Raw genomic sequence first — 18375 nt, 5'->3', positions numbered from 1 at the left:
ATGGCTGTGAGGACAAGAGAACAGCCGGGGAACATGGTGGGATGGCACCTGGCACCACCTTGCCCATCCAGGGCACCCTGAGAGCCAGCAGTGCCGAGCCTGCAGTGCCTGGTCCTCTGAGACCAAGTGCGTGGTCCTCCCTTTCCCTTCCCAGCCCCTCATCTCCTCCCCTCCCTGCCTTGCTGGGCTCTCCTCACTGCCTCCTCTTTGACCTCCTGGAGCAGCTGCTTATGGATGGACTCTCAGTGGAGACCCCCAGACAGGTCCATGGCAGGACGCTGGGGTTTGGCACCTTGTCGGGATTGAGGGGTCCCTCCAGGCACTGAAGCAACTGGAAGACCAGTTGTTACGGGGCCACTGGAAGGACAGGTGTGGCCACCATGTTTGCACTGGGGGCGGGAGGTCACTGGGATCCCACGTCCTGTCCGCAGTCTTTCTCCCAGCTTTTCGTGGGTGGCGGACACTCAGCTCAGCCCTCCACGGCTGTGCAGCCCACCAGGGCCAGCAGGACTGCAATGCCCAAAGCCATGGCAAGCATCTTCTCAGGACAGGCTGACCCCCTCAAGATGGCAGAATCCTGTGGGAATTGGGCTCTCTGGGCATCCTCTCTGCTTTTAGCTGTTGCCAGTGTCCTTGTCCCACAGACCCTGGCTCTGCCAAGTACCACCAGCTTCTCTGGGTGCTGAAGGGTGTCCAATGGAGGAGGCAGAGTGGTGCGAGGGACAGTGATCTTCCATTTGGGATTGCTGGGGACAGCTTGGACCAGAACAATATCCATGAGGCTGTGGCATTGGATGGGATTCATCCCAGTATGTCCCAGAAGGAACCCCCTAAATCATCTACCCAAGCTCCTGAAAGCCCAAGGAGGTCCATGCTGGCTCAATGCTCTCCAGCTGTATGCGACTTGACAGCAAGTGCTTGGACTTTCCAGGAAACTCCAGCCCTCTTAATCTAATCTTGATAGCAGGAAAAATGGTGGAGAAGGTCATGCTTGGCACTACTGGGAAGTGATGGGAAGGACAGTGCCAGTGTCAGCCGTGGGCAGCGTGAGATAACAGAGGGAAATTCTGGTCTAACTGATTGATTATCCTGCTGCCATAAGGTCACCTGTCTCATGGGTGATGGGAAGGCATTGCAGGTTGTATTTCAGGATTTTAAGAGGAGTTTTGATCCTGTCCCTCACAGAATCCTTCTGGAGCAGGTGTCCAGATGTGAGATGAGCAGGGACAGGGTGTGCTGGGTGAAGAACTGGCTGATGTACTGGTTTTCAATGGGATAGGATCCATTTTCTTCCCAGGAAGTGGGACAGAGTTGGATTTGGATTCAGGATGGGAATGCGGTGGATAGCATGTGGGTGGTTTGGATGTTGCTGAGCAGGGCTTGCTCTCCCCAAGGACTTTACAGTGTCCCATTGGGCAATCCATGTCCCATGCTCTGCAAGCAAGGAGGTGACACCACCATTGTTCCCTCCTCATCCCTATGTCCTACTTATACAAGAATCTTCCACCCACTCTGCTCCAGAGGGCCCTCAAGTGCCCACAGGGAGTCCCTTTCTTCCTCCTGTGGCACTAGAGAGCGCTGAGGTGGGCACAGGGCTGTGACGGCACAAAGGGGCTGAGCGCTGGCGAGAGGCAGGGCTGGGATGTCACCTGGCTGTCCTGGCCCACAGCACTGTGACATCACCGCGCAGTCGCTATGTAACACTGCCAGCACCTGCAGCTGCCAGTGCAGTCGCGATGGGATGCGCCGGAGCCATGTGTGACGGTGGCGTCCTGGTGATTGTGCTTGTCCTGCTGCTGGCCACTGTGGCTGTCTGGTGGGCCGTTGGCCACTGGCAACCACGGAGGCGGCAGGCACGGACATCGAAGAGGCGCAAGCGCCCGGGGGTGCAGCCCAGAGGCTCACGGAGGAAGCGAGGAGCCCCTGTGGCTCCCAGGTCCTCCAGGCCTCGGGTGACCCCTCGCAAGCGGCCACGTGCTCCCGCGAGCCCTCTGGACAGCCCCTGCAGCTGCGGCCCCTGCGTGGCAGTGGCCCAGGAGCTGCAGGAACTGATGCTGCTGCTCTGGGCTCGCAATGGGACATGGGTGCCGCTCTGCTCTGGGATGTGGCAGGCATTGTGGAAAGAACTGGAGGAGCTGGTGAAGCGAGGCCACCTGCCCTGCTGTGGCTCGTCCAGCTCCTCCAGGAGCCTCCATCCCTTCAAGAGGCCGCTCCCAGCAAGATTATCCATCCCTGGGAGAGCCTCAACCCTTGCAAGGACGGCACACCATGAGGGACCCACCATCCAGGCAAGAAGCTCAGGCTGTCAGAGATCCTCCATCCTGCCACGAGCCTCCGCTATCTCTGACAGCTTCTATCCCCCGCAGACGCTCAGTGAGACCTGTCAGCCTGCAGAAGGTGCAGAGCCTGTGGACAGGTCTCCCAGCTCCCTTGGACTCACGGACTTCAACAATACGGGCGCAACCCTGACAACTGACGTGGCCAGGGAAAGCCCAGAAGTCCAAGTGGGAGCCCAGCCCGATCCAGGGGAGCCTTCTCAGGAGCAGGTGGCGGAGCAGCAAGTGAGCTGGAGCCAGCAGTTGCCGGCCCACAGCTCCCAGGACGCTGTGCCGGCTGTGCCAGCTGGCAACAGCCCGTGCCTGGTGGCAGAGATGACCCTCAAGAGACCCAGGAGGTTCCTCCATCTCCAGGAAGCTGCTCCAAGACGGCCACCGACTACCAGGAAGGCCTTTCTGGTAGCAGGTGAGATCTTCTGAGGAGCTGTCTGAGGCTCCCTCGGGGCTCTTGAGGGGCATCCACAGGCCAGGCCAGGGCCCTTGAGAGCAGCAGAGTCTCTGGCTGTTTCCAGTGCTTCTGATGCCACGGCTTCAAAAAACCCCTCCCTGGTTTGCAGCTGCTCCTGACACCCCCCTGTGCGAGTCCTCGGGCTGTAGCCCCGGCAGTCCTCAACAGCAGAGTCCAGCCCACGACGCCGGGGACAGCGACGGTGACGCCCTGCCCCGCTGCCCTCCGGCTCCTGCAGCCGCCTCTGCGCGCTCCCCTGCCCCAGCTCTGCCGCTCCCCTGCCCGACGGCTGCAAGGCGGTGGCCGCTGCCCGGCGCGCAGCAGGAAGCAGGTCAGAGCAACGTGGCCCGCGGTGGCTCGGCTCGCTTTACTCGCGGGCACTTGGCCGGGGGGGCCCTGGGCGCAAGGCTGATGGCTCGGTCTCGGTCGCAGGGCAAAAGAAGAAGCTGCAGGAGCTGTACCAGCTGGGCCCTCAGCTGGGCAGCGGTGGCTTCGGCACCGTTTTCTCGGGCATCCGCCTCTCAGACGGGAGTCCGGTAAAGTGGCCGAGACGGCGGGGCGCGGGAGGAGGGCCAGGGGCGGGGCGGGGCAGGGCTTGAGCTCAGCCCCGTCTCTCGTGGGCTTGCAGGTGGCCATCAAACGCGTGGCCCGGGAGAGCGTCCTGCGGTGGTACGAGCTGGTGAGTGAGCGGGGCCACCTCGACAGAGCGGGGCGTGGCGGGCAGGGATAAGGCCGGGGCCCCAGGGCGGGAGGCGGCGCAGGGCGGGGGGAGCGGGCGTGGGCTCAGCGTGCGAGCCGGAGCATCGCGGGCCCGGGGATGCCAAACACTGGTGATGGGGCCGGGCAGGGGGGCACCGCCCAAGCATCCCCTGGGCGGGAGGAAGCCCAAGCACCAGGGAGGCTGCCCAAGGGGGCACTGGGGCATCCCAGGCACGAGGCAGCGGAGCCACAGGGCAGTATCAGGCCTGCTGGAGGCACTGTCTCCTCCTCACAGCCCGACGGCACCCGTGTTCCCATGGAGATCGTGCTCATGGAGAAGGTGGGCTCTGGCTGCCACAACATCATCCAGCTCCTCGACTGGTTTGAGCTGCCTGACAGCTTCCTGCTGGTGATGGAGCGTCCGGAGCCATCGCAGGATCTCCTGGCCTTCCTGCTGGAGCAGGGGTTCCTGTGCGAGGAGATGGCGCGCTGGCTTTTCTGCCAGGTGCTGGAGGCCGTGCGGCACTGCACCGCCTGCGGCGTCCTGCACCGGGACATCAAGCCAGAGAATCTCCTCGTGGACCCGGAGAGCGGCGACCTGAAGCTCATCGACTTCGGTTGCGGCACCTTCCTCCAGGAGCAGGCCTTCACGCGATTTGCCGGTGAGCCCACAGGCCAGGCCCTGCTCCCAGTGCCAGGCACTGCACGGCCCCATTCCCTCCTGGGCTGTGGGCTGCGGCATTCAGCCGGCTGCCGCCTGCCCTTTGGCACGGGGCAGATGCTGTGCCCCAGGAGCCAGCTGCCAGCCCTGCCCACAGAGGGGGGCTGCCAAAGCCAGGCCCCGGCCGCTCGGCTTGGCAGGCCCGCAAGGGCTTGGGCTGCTCCGCTGGCCTTGTTTGCCTTGCAGAACGGTTTCTTGGCTTTGGCCAATTGGCTGGGGAACGCCCGGTGGCCTCGGGGGGAAGTTGTGGCCACCGGTGCAGCCCCTGCTTCCGCCAGGAGGCTGGCACCAGGCTCTGGAAGCCAGCAGCCTGCACCTGGACAGCGCCACCTGTCTCCCCTAGGAACACACATGTACAGCCCACCCGAGTGGATCTGCCTTGGCTGCTACCACGGCCATTCGGCAACCATCTGGTCCCTGGGTGTGCTGCTGTACGTCATGGTCTGCGGGAACATGCCCTTCCAGGAGGACCGTGACATCGTGTCGGGGCAGCTCTTCTTCTGGCAGCAGGTCTCTCCAGGTTGGTGTCTGGCCTCAAGAAGGCAGGCTTTGGCAGATGGCACCGCGCAGCCCAGCGTGGCCCTCACGCAGCTGCGCGGGAGGCCCATCTGCCCTCAAGAGCTGGCCGCAGGAGGCAGCCCGTGACGACGTGGTCGGTGTGGCCTGCTTGGCTGAAGGAGGTGGCGCGTGTCCTGCCGTGCCACTGTCCCGCAAAGGGCAGAGTCAGCCGGGAGGCTGGCACAGCTCTGAGCACACGCAGCATAGCCCGGGCCCTGGAGGTGCCGGGAGCAGCTGGGCAGGAGCCTTCTGCAAGTGACCGGCGCTTTCTGGTTTCTCTCCCCAGAGTGCCAACATCTGATCCGCTGGTGTTTGTCCAAGCACCCTGCGGACAGGCCAGCGCTGGAGGAGATCTTGCGCCACCCTTGGGTGCGGGGCAGGCGTCTTTGATGCCTTGCCAGAGCCTCTGCAGCACCCGATTACCGAGTCCCATGCAGGACTGAGGGCTCGAGAAATAAAACAATCACAAACCCATGCCGGGGTGTCAAGTCTGGTCCTGTTTAGCAACTTCAGCTAAAGAACCCTCTTGGGAAAAGGGGTAATCAGAGTGTTCCCTTCAGCCTTTGTCAAGCTTTTGATGCCTTTTCTCCAGGACGGTAGTTCTGTGTCTTCAAGCACAGGCTGTAGTACATGCAGGAGGAGCTGTAACCAGCCTAGAAAGGTAACAGTGAAACAACAGCCGCCCTTTCAAACTGACGCAGCCATTTGGGTTCACCAGAAGTGATACCTGGGCTCATGTGTGCATTCCAAGGGCCAGCAGGCGGCAGGGACAGAGATGCTGCTCACCTGCCAAAGCTGTGAGAAGAAGCAGAAACGCCAAAACATCATTTCAGGTCAAGCCCTAATGAACTCTTGCTCTTTCTTCCCCTCACACTGGCAGCAGGCAAATGCAGCCCGGTCTGCCTGGATTTAGGGGACAGCAGCATCTAAAGGAGCTGTGCAGGGATGCACAGATGCTGAAAGAGACTCTACGGCAGATAGACACGCTCCAGCAGGCTCAGCCTCCCACACTGGGGCAGGGAAAGAGCATGAGGAGACCCCCGCTGCCGAGGAAGGAGCGGCAGAGAAAGTGATCCCTAGGGACTCCAAGGGAACCCCCCTGGTGTTACCAGCCTCTAACCCCATCTCACATTCGGGAGTTGTGTTATGTAACAGAGCAACTCTTGATAACTTTGTTGTACCATGTAGCCCAGAGCTTTAGAACACTGGGTGGAAGGAGTGGTATTTCTCCCCAGCTGCCTTCTGGAGACTTTGCTATGCCAACAAAGAATCCCTGAATGCTCATAGCACCTCCTGTCCAGCAAGGGAGGGAGACAAGGAAAAACAACCTCAAGTGGCCACAGACCTCCTCCTGCTTCTGCTGCATTTCACATTTTTCAGCCCCAGAAGTTCATCCATCTCTATTACCCTTTCTATTTGCTTCTACCCTTCCAGGAGATTTTTCTTTATAGCAGATGCTTTTCATGTTTAGAAACCACAGCATCCTCTGGGGGACAGGGAAACACTCCCACATACAGATGAGGGAATAGGCCCCTGAGAGGAGGCAGCTGCTTGAACAAGATCTAAAGCAGAAAGGGAATCCAGAGCATTTGTCTCTAGTTTTGTCTCTCTATTGAGCAGAACAGCACTAGATGATCTTCACTCACGTACAGTCATTTCTTACAACCTTATTGGCTCTAGCAGCCTCATAAAAGCAGTTCATCTGCAACATGTGTCCTGCTGCCCTTGCTACAGGGACAAGGTGTCTGTGGCTTCAAAGCTCTGATCAGCCTAGGCTCTTCTTTCCTGTCTATGCATTGTGCTGGGCTTCCTGCATGGTTTAAAGAAACCAGAGAGTTTGGGAAACTAGTTCTGGATGTACTGATACCAAACAGGTGCTGTGCTATAGTATGTGATAAATCAATGTGTGTGGCATTGAGCAGAAGCCAGGCAGAATCAGGGAGAGCTGAAAAGCTTCTAATTACATCTGAACTGCCTGTTCAAGGGATTCTGTGATTCAGTGGAAGCCTGGGAACCAGAGGAGAGGCCTGAAACTACAGAAACCAAATAATGAAACATCTCTTTTTCAGACAACTTGCAGGAGAGGGAAAGATGATGCAGGAGTTGGGATCCAGAGACTAAAGGGCACCTGCTCTGCCCCAGTGTTATCATCACTGCAGCTGCAGGATGTCTGGGGGTCCTTTGAGGCAGGTGAGGCTTGGGGGCACAGAGCTATACCATATAGCTATACCATAAAGCATTCATGCCAACAGCAGAGAAGGCAAAGAGACACAGGAGATGATGGGTTTTTCCTTGTAAGCCTGAGGAATTCACAGGAATTCCCATTTTCCCCAGCTTCCCTACAGTATCAGTGTTTAGACATCACCCTGCCTTAGAGGATCTTCAAAAATCTCCCTTTATAGTGAGCAGAGAAACTGGTATTTCTCTGTAAGTGGCCACGATCCCCCTTGGCAGTGCAGCTGTTACTGCAATTTTACTTTGGGGAAGTTAAACACCAGTCTCATCTCTAAAAGCATCCTCACTCACTTTACAAAGTGCCTCAGGAAGGGTAAAAAGAGGGGCTTTAACACAAGCACACACCCTCCTCAGCTGTGCTGTTAAATGCCAGGTTGCAGTCCAGAGACTTACCTTCTCCACTCAGAAAGGGAATTCTTTGGCTGATACTTCTATAGAGAGATCAATAAACTCACAAGTAAGGACTGTTTCTGTTATTGGCTCTGCGGTTGTGCTTTCCCCAATGGTGGCTTCACACAGCACGTAATCCTGCACCTCCTGCCTGCAAGAGACACTTGTCACCAGTGGCTGCTGGCATCCAGCAAATTGGCTCACCACCCACCACGGGCCCTATTCCTGCCCCAGAGTTATGGTCACTGCCCCCTTTTCTTCCAGCTTATTTATTCTGCACTCAATTGTCTCTAACACTGCACCCCAACAGCCACAAAAGGCACTTGGGAGACCCTCCCTCCCTTCTCACACAGCTTTTGTCTTACTCTGTGCATACCCCAGATAAACCACTTGGCACTTGTTTAATTCACTTTCTTCTTGGGCTCCTAGTCTAAGTGTAACTTATTTCTCTGTCTTTCCTTGCTGACTCAGCATGCAACACTGTTTGCCCAAAAGAGCAGTATTTCCTTCCACCCCTATTTTGGGATCAGCACTGGGTTTTGGTAGATGTGAAATCACGATAAAGCCGTAGCTGGCCTGATGGTGGCCAGCAAGGAAAGCAACTGGTGCTGCCATGGAAACGTGTGGCCTTAAGCCAGTTTCTTGAAGGCCCCTGCTCATTCCCTCAGGCAAATGTCAAGGGACTGTGGAACAAGCCCAGGGGAGGGGATCTGATGGTTCCCCAGGCTCAGCCCTTGGTGGGGACCTCACCTGCCGAACGCTGGAGAAGCCTTGCACCACCATGTGAGCTGACTCGTCTGGCTGCAGCTCCATTGACCGTGGCTGCAGCTGAAACAGGGGCTCTGGGAATCCTCTTCGTCCTTGGAGCTACTGACAGATGTGAGGCTCTGGCCCTCCTCCTCAGGTGGTCTGTAACATTCCATGGTCCAGTAGAGCCAATGGAAACGGTAGCCCCCGTTTGTGAATTTGAACCAACAAAAGCAGGGAATGAGGCTAGAAGAGAAGACAAGATGGAAAACAGTATGGGAGTAGCTATATTTCCCTGGTCATCAGATTGCTCCCAATGAACAATTTGAGGTGTTAATAGCTTGGAGACTGTCTTCATTTCCAGGTCTTAATGTGGACCAGAAACAGTGTCTGATAATCTGCCCTTCTGATGTCATCATTGCAAAGAAAAATATGTTTATAACGGCAATGTAGCATTTTCCAGGAGATGCTGACAGGACCTGGTGTTTTCCTCCAAAATGTTTGTTCTGGGGTGATTCATCCTGTTACTGTATTTTGCATTAATCTGCGCCCAAAACTATTACTCAATCTTTGAGATCCTGCACTTGGGGACCCTGTAGGGGGGGTACGACCGCCATCCTGAAGTCTGCAGCAACAAAACCCTCATTGACGAGGTGAAAGGTTTGTGTACTACAACGTAGCGCTGGGATCATGACAAATTCTATCAGTCTTGGACTTGGGTAGATATCCGCCCGCGTTCCAGTGCTCCGTAACACCTGTCTCTGTTCCAGAAAGTAGGCAAGAAAGATTTGAAAAAAAAACCAAACCAAACCACAACAGGGAAAGCTAAAAAGCTTAAACAGCTCAATCCTGCTCAAGTTATTTCTTTAGGGACAACTACCACTCTCCAGCTGAAATACTGGGCTTTTGGGGGAAAAAAAAAAGACACATTCACCTTTAGCGGGGGGGGGGGGGGTGGTTCCGAGCGCAGGGGAGCCGGCCAAAGTCACGATACGAACACCAATACTATTTGAGCATCGTGCTTCCTTTATTGTTTACTTACACTCACTTATATCTACAAAGCTTCACGCACTATTTCCACAGGACAGCCTCTAAGCAGCAGGGGAGCCGACCAGCATGTAACTTTTCCCAAGGCTGTTCAAGGCTGCCTGCTGCCAGGTGTCTTTCTGGCCTATCTGCAGCCTGAGGCCCCTTCAGGGGTGCTTCTGCAGCAGTCCTGGGTTGCCCCAACTCTCCTGGGCTATCATACGCCCCTGTTCCACAAGGAATCCCTATACATTCACCTCCAAATTAAAAAGGATTAAGGTAAGAGAAAGCTTCAAACTACAAATTATTGGCCCAAAGGTAAAAGCTTTTCAAGAAATCTGTAATTAAGACCAGGCTGACAGTTAAACAACTGGTTATTCTAGTGGGGAGAAACCCTCCTCTTTAAGGTAAGGAGCGTGATAGTTAAAAGCAACTGTTTTGTCAAACTTCAGGCTCCCTGCCACAGCCTGCACTGCCTGGCCCTCCTGTTGACTGACTTACATGCAGTGCCACACTGGCCTGTGGGATATGCCCAGCCCTTGCCCTGGAGGGATCTCTGCTGAGACAAGAGATTTTGCAATTGCCCAGCAGGACTCCCTGAAAAGGCAGCCACTTCTTGGTCATGGCGAGGAAAAGTGGACCCACAATCCTTTGGGAGACACTATGCAGATCTTTCTGTAACCCATTGGTCTGTCCCAGACCCTCTGTAACCCATTGGTCCCCTGCTGATCCCCTGTATCCCTATAAAAGGAAGCCCCCTGGCTCTGTGGGGGAGAGAGCTCGTCCCTGGCTTTCCCCTTCGCCAGAGGGAACCAACAATAAAGCTACCTCTGTGCGGAACCAGCCACACGGGCCTTCTCGTCTCTCTCTGGTCTGGTTTGGCCTGGAGGCTGCCCTGCAGAGCTGAGCTGAAGTCACGAGCTGACAATCACTAAAGAGCTGACAGCCCCTGCAAGGGCCCTCCTGCCAGCAGCTGAGGGAAGACACTGGGCCTCGGGACGGCGATCCCTTTCGGGACCATCTCTCCGGACCAGTCACCTCTTCCTGGGTCAGAGCCACGGACCCCACCACCAGCTGTAATACTGGCCCAGTGTGATGGTGCCATCCAGGGGATTTGGCATCATCATTTCCGTATGTCTTAATATGTTTGGATCCTTGCAACTACTTTCCAAATGCCAGCTTTCCTTTCTTTTACAGAAAGCTCAAGGTTTCCAGAAATCTTCTGACATTCTCTTTTGTGCTCAGAGAGATGACATGACATTTTTAAACAGATGTTTCCAAAGTTAATGGCATTTTAAAGATTAATTAACTAAAATTATCCTTGATTCCAGCTTAGATGAACTATATGCTGTGTCAGACACTGAGATTACCACCTATAAGGCATGAGCTGTGTATGCCACCAATCCCTTCTGTCCTTCTCCATACCAGCCTGTGCCTGTTTTCTCTGGAAGAATCCCTGTACGCTTTGCACCCTGCCAGGATGAGTTGCACAAAGGCACACGTCTCCCCTTGCACTCACCAGCAAGTTTCCTTCATCCCCGAACACGCCAATAAGGACACTGGTGTCATACTTGCCCAATTTTTGGGCTTCGATTGTAACTGGAATCTCTGCTATGCTGAAAGGCTGGACAATCCCACAGGGCTCGGAGCTGGAGTAGAACACAGGAGTATCTTCCTTGCGTTTCTAGAAGGGACAGAATCAAATGCAACTTCAGAGGGACCTCTGAAGAAACTTTAAAGTCCTTAACATCCACCACAATGGCAACTCACACACACTTCTAAAAATCCCCAGGAAAAAGGTGAAAGGCACAAACAAGATGCAAGAATTGTAGGTTTAGCATTCTCAGGGGGTCCTGCAAGGAGGCTGCCAGCACAGGCGTTGGTGTCTGTGAATGCAGCAGCTTTTCACAACCCTCTAAGATCTCCCACATCCCGAAGACTAGAACATGAACTGCTTCCTCAGGAGGTTAAACTGCACCCTAAAGTTTACATTCAGGTAGGATCTTGTTCTCAGCAGATCTTTAAGACTGAATAGAAACCAGCAAACCAAACCCTTTTTTTCCCCCAATAATCTCCTCAATAATATTGGAGAGGAGGAGGTGGATGCGATGCCAAACCTGGGCAATAAGCCCGTAGCAGCCAGGAATGTGGCTGTTATTCACAATGAGGAACTTCCTCTCGTATGGCTCCTTCAGATGGCACTCATCGTAGCACAGGATGTAGGGGCACGCTGTCAGCTTAGGAACGATGCATCTGGGGAAAGAGATGACCCCAAGGGAATCAGAGATACTGAGAATGGAGAACGTTTACCCCTGAAGGTTGTGAAATGGAGCGTAACACATTTGTCTCTGTCAAATCAACATTTAACAGCCCTACAGTGATAAATTGCCTTCAAAGTCTTCCCACTCAAACATGTCTTGTCAAGGAGGGGCAAACCCTGAAAGGCAGCACCCAGAGGCTGCCAAGTGCCCCAGGCAGAGCACTTGTCCCACAGCTGCCTCAGCCCCTCCTTTACCCAAGAAGGCTTGAAAGGACTCCTGTAACAGTCCCAGTGATCCATGAGCTCTGGGGGAGCCTTGCCAACAAGGACCAGTGCTCACCAAGGCTCAAAGAACACAAGACTACAGTGTCTCAGTAAAAAGAACTCCCTTCTCTCCCATGGCGCTGTTGCCCTGGCCTGAGAAGTCAGCTGGCTTGCCCCAGCCTTGGAGGGCACAAGCCACCACCTGCCCTACAGAGTGGGTGATCACCCTCTCCCACCTCCTACAGCTCCCTTGGTCCTTCACCCCACGGCTCTCTACACTGACTGTCCCCATTTGCACTTGCTTGACAAAACTGCTGCCCAGGCACTGACCAGACGGCTCTGCCTGGGAGAGGGAGCTGCATCCCTCTTGTCATTAAACTGATGTCCACAGCAGCATAGCAGGATGGAATTTGGCTGCAGCAAGAACAACTTCTGGGTTAAGCCTGAGAACAGTAAAGCTCAAAATGGGAAGCAGAGGGAAGGAGAAAAACTAGAGCTGACCTGCCACATTAAGGGCTGTTTTCCCTTCATAAGATCTTGCCCTCACCACCCTCGCTGTGAGCCACTTCCCCACTGGCAAGTGCCCTCATTAACAGAACCAGACCCTGACTCTCGGCAAGCTGCTCCCCAAACCAATGCTGCAGGGTGCTCACAACCCAGCACAACTCCACCTCTTGCGGGAAAAAGGAGAAGAGGCCCTCGGGAAATTTGTTCCACCTCAAGCACCAAAAACCAGGCCAATAAATTATACCATTCCTGTTCCTTTTAGAAAAAGGCCCAGGGTCATGCTGGGGTGGAAGCAGGGGTGCTTTTCACCACAGGCTGCTTTCTAAGTACTGCTGTTCTCATGTCCAGCTGGGCAGAACACAAGGTCATTAAGCAACACTTCTCCTTGGGAGCTGCAGCCAGCGAAGCCTGTGCATGGCAGTGTGCTGGGTGTTCCGGTTTGGCCAAATTTAGAAATATATCCTCTGAGAGAAGGCACAATCACCCCTCCCCCACCAGGGTCGGGAAAAAATAAATTTTCCTCGAAGGAAAGTGAAGGAGATAAAACTATTTATTTAACAAACACACGGGAAAGGAAAATAATGCTAAATAATAAAATCTTTTGCTGTGGAGGAAAAACCTGGGAAAGTGTTAGAGTCCTGCCTTTGGTCTCCTCGGAGCTGCGGCTTGGCCCAGGGCCAGGCCCTCTGTGCCCGGTGGAAAGTCCTCCCGATGTGCTCTGATGTTAAAGCAATCAAGCAGTCCAGTAGAAAAGGGAGAAAATCCGAAATTCCAGGGAAGGAAAAATTCAACTCTCGGTCTCTCTCCGGAGAACAAAGCAGCTGAACAACTGGCCAGAAGTGATACCTGGGCTCATGTGTGCATTCCAAGGGCCAGCAGGCGGCAGGGACAGAGATGCTGCTCACCTGCCAAAGCTGTGAGAAGAAGCAGAAACGCCAAAACATCATTTCAGGTCAAGCCCTAATGAACTCTTGCTCTTTCTTCCCCTCACACTGGCAGCAGGCAAATGCAGCCCGGTCTGCCTGGATTTAGGGGACAGCAGCATCTAAAGGAGCTGTGCAGGGGTACGCAGATGCCAAAAGAGACTCTAGGACAGATGGACACGCTCCAGCAGGCTCAGCCTCCCAAGCTGGGGCAGGGAAAGAGCGGGAGGGGACCCCCGCTGCCGAGGAAGGAGCGGCAGAGAAAGTGATCCCTAGGGACTCCAAGGGAACCCCCCTGGTGTTACCAGCCTCTAACCCCATCTCACATTCGGGAGTTGTGTTATGTAACAGAGCAACTCTTGATAACTTTGTTGTACCATGTAGCCCAGAGCTTTAGAACACTGGGTGGAAGGAGTGGTATTTCTCCCCAGCTGCCTTCTGGAGACTTTGCTATGCCAACAAAGAATCCCTGAATGCTCATAGCACCTCCTGTCCAGCAAGGGAGGGTTCTCCCTGCACTTGTGCACCCCAATACGGTATATTTTTGTCAGCTCTGAATTTTCCCTTCTCCCCCTTCAGGATGAGAAAAAAGCCTGACTTTGTCTCTTAGCTTTCCTGCTCATTCACAACTGAAAGCTGTTGACATCCTGGACTTGCTCCCATGGTGTTGGGCCCATTGTGCCCCTCCCAAATATCTTCCTCTACCGTAAAAACAACTGATGGAGATGGAAAGTGCAGTAACGAGTCTAGTTACAGGAATAGGCCCGGGTGCCAGCTACAAATCTGTGCTACCTTCTGTCTACTGCCCTGACCTACTGAAACAGGGGTCGGTAAAAAAAAGGGTTTTTTCATAAATGCGCCTGCTCTTTCATTTTTCTTTTCTTTTCTGAGGGCTGCCAACCCTCTTGTGCCCTGAGTGGCTCTCCAAGTCTCTACCCAAAGTCCTGACCCGAGCTGTGATGCTTCCAGCCAGGATCCCACCGTGAGGGGATGGCGAGAGTCCTATGTGTCAGCCCTGGTCTGGAGGGTGAGCTGGGGGTGACAATTATCCCTTTTCCGATGGCCTGTGAGCAGTGACTGCCAATTCTCCAAGGGCCGTGGCACGTTTCCTCCGGGAGCGGGAGGTCCATTGTTACAAAGCTTCCATTTTTACAGAGGAAACATCTTCAGTTTCATTTTCTCCCTGTAGTGGAAGAAGAAACATCACTTACAGCTACTATTGTAAATAAACCAAAAGCATTTCAGACAGATTTGTTAAGTAGAAGTTTCTACTCCTCAAGGCACAGCCCCACTCTTTTTACAAGGTTTCCATTGAATGCAATGTGGAATCTGCTCAAGTAGGAACTGCTGGGTGATGCTTATTGAGATGTATTTTTTCTTTAGGATGCGACTGTCTCCAAACTGGAGGATATTTAACAAACGGTAAGTAAATCGGTGTTGTCTCATTTAAGGTATGGAATGGCAGAGCGATGCAAAGAACTGGTAGAAGCAGGATATGATGTTTGCCAACCAGACAAAGAAAATGTGACTCTTCTTCACTGGGCAGCAACAAACAACAGATAGGAGCTGGTGAAGTAAGCCGGGAGTCCCTGTGACAGTAACACAGCGTATTCTGCCACTGTTACCTATAATCGCTTTGTTGCTTTTGTACTTGAAGACAGAGGAACGCACTGCCTGAGAAGAAAAGGGCAGACAGCCCGGTTTCTTTAGATGTGAAATCATGTAGTACATGAAATCATGAAATGTTCCCGGGTTTGTTTTTTTTTAACAAAGTGTCCTGTTTTAAAAGTTAAATGTCTGCTAAGGAAGTGGGAACCTTCCTGGAATGGCAAGAAGACTGCTCTCTCCAAATCATTATAACTTCGAAAATTATGGGGCTTAAAAAATATAGGAAAGGAGTAGCAGTTCTTTAGTACAGAACATGCCCGGAACAAAGCCCAGCACAAACCCAGGAGGTTCCCCCGCCGAGGGTCGTGGTTGCCCTTTGCTGTAGTTCCGGCCACGCCCGGCAGGGGCCGCTGGCGGCTGCGGCGGGCGCGGGGCGGGGCCGGGATCCCGCGCGGCCGGCGGGGGGCGGGGCTAAGGCCGCTGCGGCCGGCGGGGGGCGGGGCCAGGGGCACGCGCGGCCGGCAGGGGGCGCTCCGCTGCACGCTCGGACCCTCAGCGGGGCGGGGGCAGCGGCGGCTCGGACACAACGGAGCCGAGGGAGCGATTCCCCGGGCACTCAGGGCACGGCGGGCACAGCCCGGCTCCAGGCGGAACACCGTGCACCGTCTGTGCATTCCCGAGCGGCAGGGAGGCAGGGAAAGCAGGCACATTCGATCACATTGCCGAATTGCAGCGTAGCAAAGTCCCGAAGCCGAATGCACAAAAGCTCCCTCAGCAACCACGCAAGCGACTGCCGTGATCCGGAAGGGAAGCAGGCAGTTTTACACCCCAGTCACTAAATTCCAGGATTCCCGTAAGTCTCGGGCAGAGCGTACACCTTTTGCACGATGTGCGACTGCCTGGGCAGCCTTTAAAAACACGTGCCCTAAAGCAAAGCCCTCCATCCTCCCCAAGGTTTCCCGGCTGCCAAATCCTAAAGTTACAGCGACAATCTTCTTGGTGCAAAAGATCATGGGATAGATACCTTATGGTTAGGAATCCCCACCCAAGCCGGTGTCCTTCCAGGGAGTTGGAGAGAGAGGGAAAGTCCTCCCCGAGCCTCCTTTTCTCCAGGCTGAGCCCCCCCATCTGCCTCAGCCGCTTCTCCTCAGACTTGTGCTCCAGAGCCTGCCCCAGCTCAATTCCCTTCTCTGGACACGCTCCAGCACCTCAAAATTTTTCTTGCAGTGAGGGACCCAAAACTGACCCCACGATTCGAGGTGGGGCCTCAGCGGTGCCCAAAACAGGGGGACGGACAGTCATTGCCCTGGTCCTGCTGGCCGCACTGTTGCTGACCCAGGCCAGGATGCCAATGTCCTTCTTGGCCACGTGGGCACACCTGGGCTCGTGTTCAGCAGCTCTTGGCCAGCACCCCCAGGTCTTTTTCTGCGGGGCCATTGGAAATTGCACAGAACGGTCAGCGCAATGTGGGGAGTTTAGTAACAACTCCAGGCAACCCAGTCTGATTTAGGGACTCTGTGGCCGCTTTGCTTACAAGTCAAGGCGGCCCAGTTCCCTTTAAGGGCTCTGTGGCCGCCTAAAGAAACCAGCCCGTAGCGCTGCAGGGGGATGTTGTGAGCCAAGCGCAGGTGCAAACGATGTCCTTGGACACCAATTCCCACTCTTCCAGAACGTTTGGGTTTATGTAGTGATCCCTCCTGCCCGGTGGCCGAAGCGCCTTCTGCGCGCCCGCGTTGCCGGCCGTGCTGGCGGCGCAGCCACGGAGAAACGGCCGCTCCGCGCGGGCCCCGCGGCCGCCGCTCCCCAGGGCACGACCGAACGCTCCCCGCGCGCAGCGGGACAGGGGGCAGAGCCTGCGCCGCTCGCGCCGCTCGGGCCGCGGGCGCAGCGCGCGCCACCAATGGGGAGCCGCGGGACGGGCGGGGCTCGGCGGGGATTGGCCGGGGCCGCGGGGCGGGGGCGGAGCCCGCAGGGGCCGGGGCCGCTGAGGGGCCGTTGGTGCGACAGAACGGGAGCGGCGGCGGCGGGGTGGGTGCGGGAGGGGGTTCTGGTTCTTGTTCTGGTTCTGGTGGGGGAGTGATCCCCCGGTGAGGGAGTGACCGGCCCCCGGCGGGGGACTGACAGAGCCCCGGTGAAGGATTGGCCCCAGGCGTCTGGGTGGGTGCGTTCCTTCCTTACCGTGTGTGGGATCGGGCCTGGAAGGGAGCCAGCCGTGTGGGTAAAGGGGAGCGGCGAGCCGCCTTCCCCTCACATCGCTTCTGAAAGAAGCCTACGGGCTACTAGAGGGAGTGGCCTTCAAATGGGACAGTGGGGATTCGGATTACATATTAGATTTTTTTTTTTTGCTGTTGGGGTGGTCAGGCGTTGGAACAGGTTGCCCAGGGAGGTGGTGGTTGCAGAGGGTACGGTCAGGCTCAGTCAATGTGCAGAGAATGGATCAGGTTGGCGGCGATGAGGCACGTCGGGCCAGGAAGTCAGTCCGTAGTCCAGATTATAGGATGATGATCTTTACCATAAGAAGTGTTTGATCAGACCAAAAGAAAGCTGTAGTGCATGTTGCACAGAGAGATGTGCCGAGTAAGGTGTTGCCGAGTAAGTAATTCTCGATTCCCACTGAATTTTTGCTCGGATAGGATTCTGTCTTGTTTTCTGTGGTGTAAATGACATATATAGAGCAAAGAGTCTGGGCAAAAGCATCCAATTGACAAGGTGCAGTACAGGTAATGTTATAGCAGTATCAATTTGTCAAATTGAGAAAGGCAGTTAAGTTTATAGGACTTTATTTCCAGAGGTTTATGAGAATGTGGTGAAACTTGCTTTTTTCTTTTGCCTGTATGTGTAAGTAATGAGCTGTATATTATCTATGCATCTCAAAAGAAATTTCCAGTTAGCAGCAAGTTTAATGGATTACTTTGATATCATTGCAGTGCTCCAAGCAGTGTCCCACTAATGTCACCCTTGAAAACTGGAATGTGAGGGACCAAGAGCTTGCTCATCTTCATGCCTCGGTCCCTTTATTGCATGCATGGCAGTGCTGTTAAATTTGTTTCTTCCAGAATAAAAAAAAATAATAAAAAATTGGAGGATTGTTGGGGGTGTGTATTGGATTAACTTTTGTTCTGATATTTCCTATTTATTGCTACTCTGTGGTCAATATCACCTCTCAAGTTTGAAGATCACCTATGAAATCTCTGTAATATGTTGGGAATTTCAAATATAGAAGTGTCAATATTTACAAAATATTGGGTTAACTAAAATCGAATGGGAAACCACAGCCAAAGCTTATGGTAATTACTTGGAGCAGTAACCAAGTTGTTTGGTTGGATGATTGTAGGAAGAAAAGTTACAAATGCTCCCTTGAGGAGGGCACAAGAGGCTGAGCAACTCCCAGACTGCCTTAGATCTGCCTAAGGAAAAGAATCCATGCCAGTGCTGTGGTGTCTAACCTTTATGGATTGTCAGCATTCCATTTATGGATGGAATGGAGTGGGGAGAGGGGAACTTGCAATACCTCTGGGAAGGGAGGATGCCTTCCCACCTGGGAAAGCTCTGTCACAAATGGCATTTCTGAGCTCAGGGCTCCATCTCTGCAGCATAAGGGTGGTTGCAAAGGAATGGGATTGCTCGGTTCCAGTTTCACTCTGACCGTGAGA

General features: G+C 54.4%; 1 protein-coding gene across 1 annotated transcript; it reads left to right on the top strand.

The window, feature by feature from the left end:
* Window positions 1-3426: 3426 nt before the first annotated feature.
* LOC138102115 (serine/threonine-protein kinase pim-1-like) lies at window positions 3427-5152 on the top strand. Its single transcript, XM_068999871.1, has 4 exons — window positions 3427-3463; window positions 3779-4145; window positions 4548-4724; window positions 5049-5152. Exons 2-4 carry the CDS (start codon window positions 3800-3802, stop codon window positions 5150-5152), a joined length of 627 nt encoding a protein of 208 aa, XP_068855972.1. The 5' UTR covers window positions 3427-3463; window positions 3779-3799.
* The last annotated feature ends 13223 nt before the right edge of the window (window positions 5153-18375 follow it).

The sequence above is a fragment of the Aphelocoma coerulescens genome, unplaced genomic scaffold, assembly GCF_041296385.1.
Source record: "Aphelocoma coerulescens isolate FSJ_1873_10779 unplaced genomic scaffold, UR_Acoe_1.0 HiC_scaffold_61, whole genome shotgun sequence".
NCBI lineage: Eukaryota > Metazoa > Chordata > Aves > Passeriformes > Corvidae > Aphelocoma > Aphelocoma coerulescens.
The sequence above is the reverse complement of the archived record's forward strand: the minus strand, read 5'-3'. Positions and strand labels throughout refer to the sequence as shown.

Coding starts and splice junctions, on each gene's coding strand:
- LOC138102115 (XM_068999871.1), top strand. CDS start 3,800: ATGGAGATCGTGCTCATGGAGAAGGTGGGCTCTGGCTGCCACAACATC. Junction 4,146..4,547: donor GGCCTTCACGCGATTTGCCG/GTGAGCCCACAG, acceptor TGTCTCCCCTAG/GAACACACATGTACAGCCCA. Junction 4,725..5,048: donor CTGGCAGCAGGTCTCTCCAG/GTTGGTGTCTGG, acceptor TTCTCTCCCCAG/AGTGCCAACATCTGATCCGC.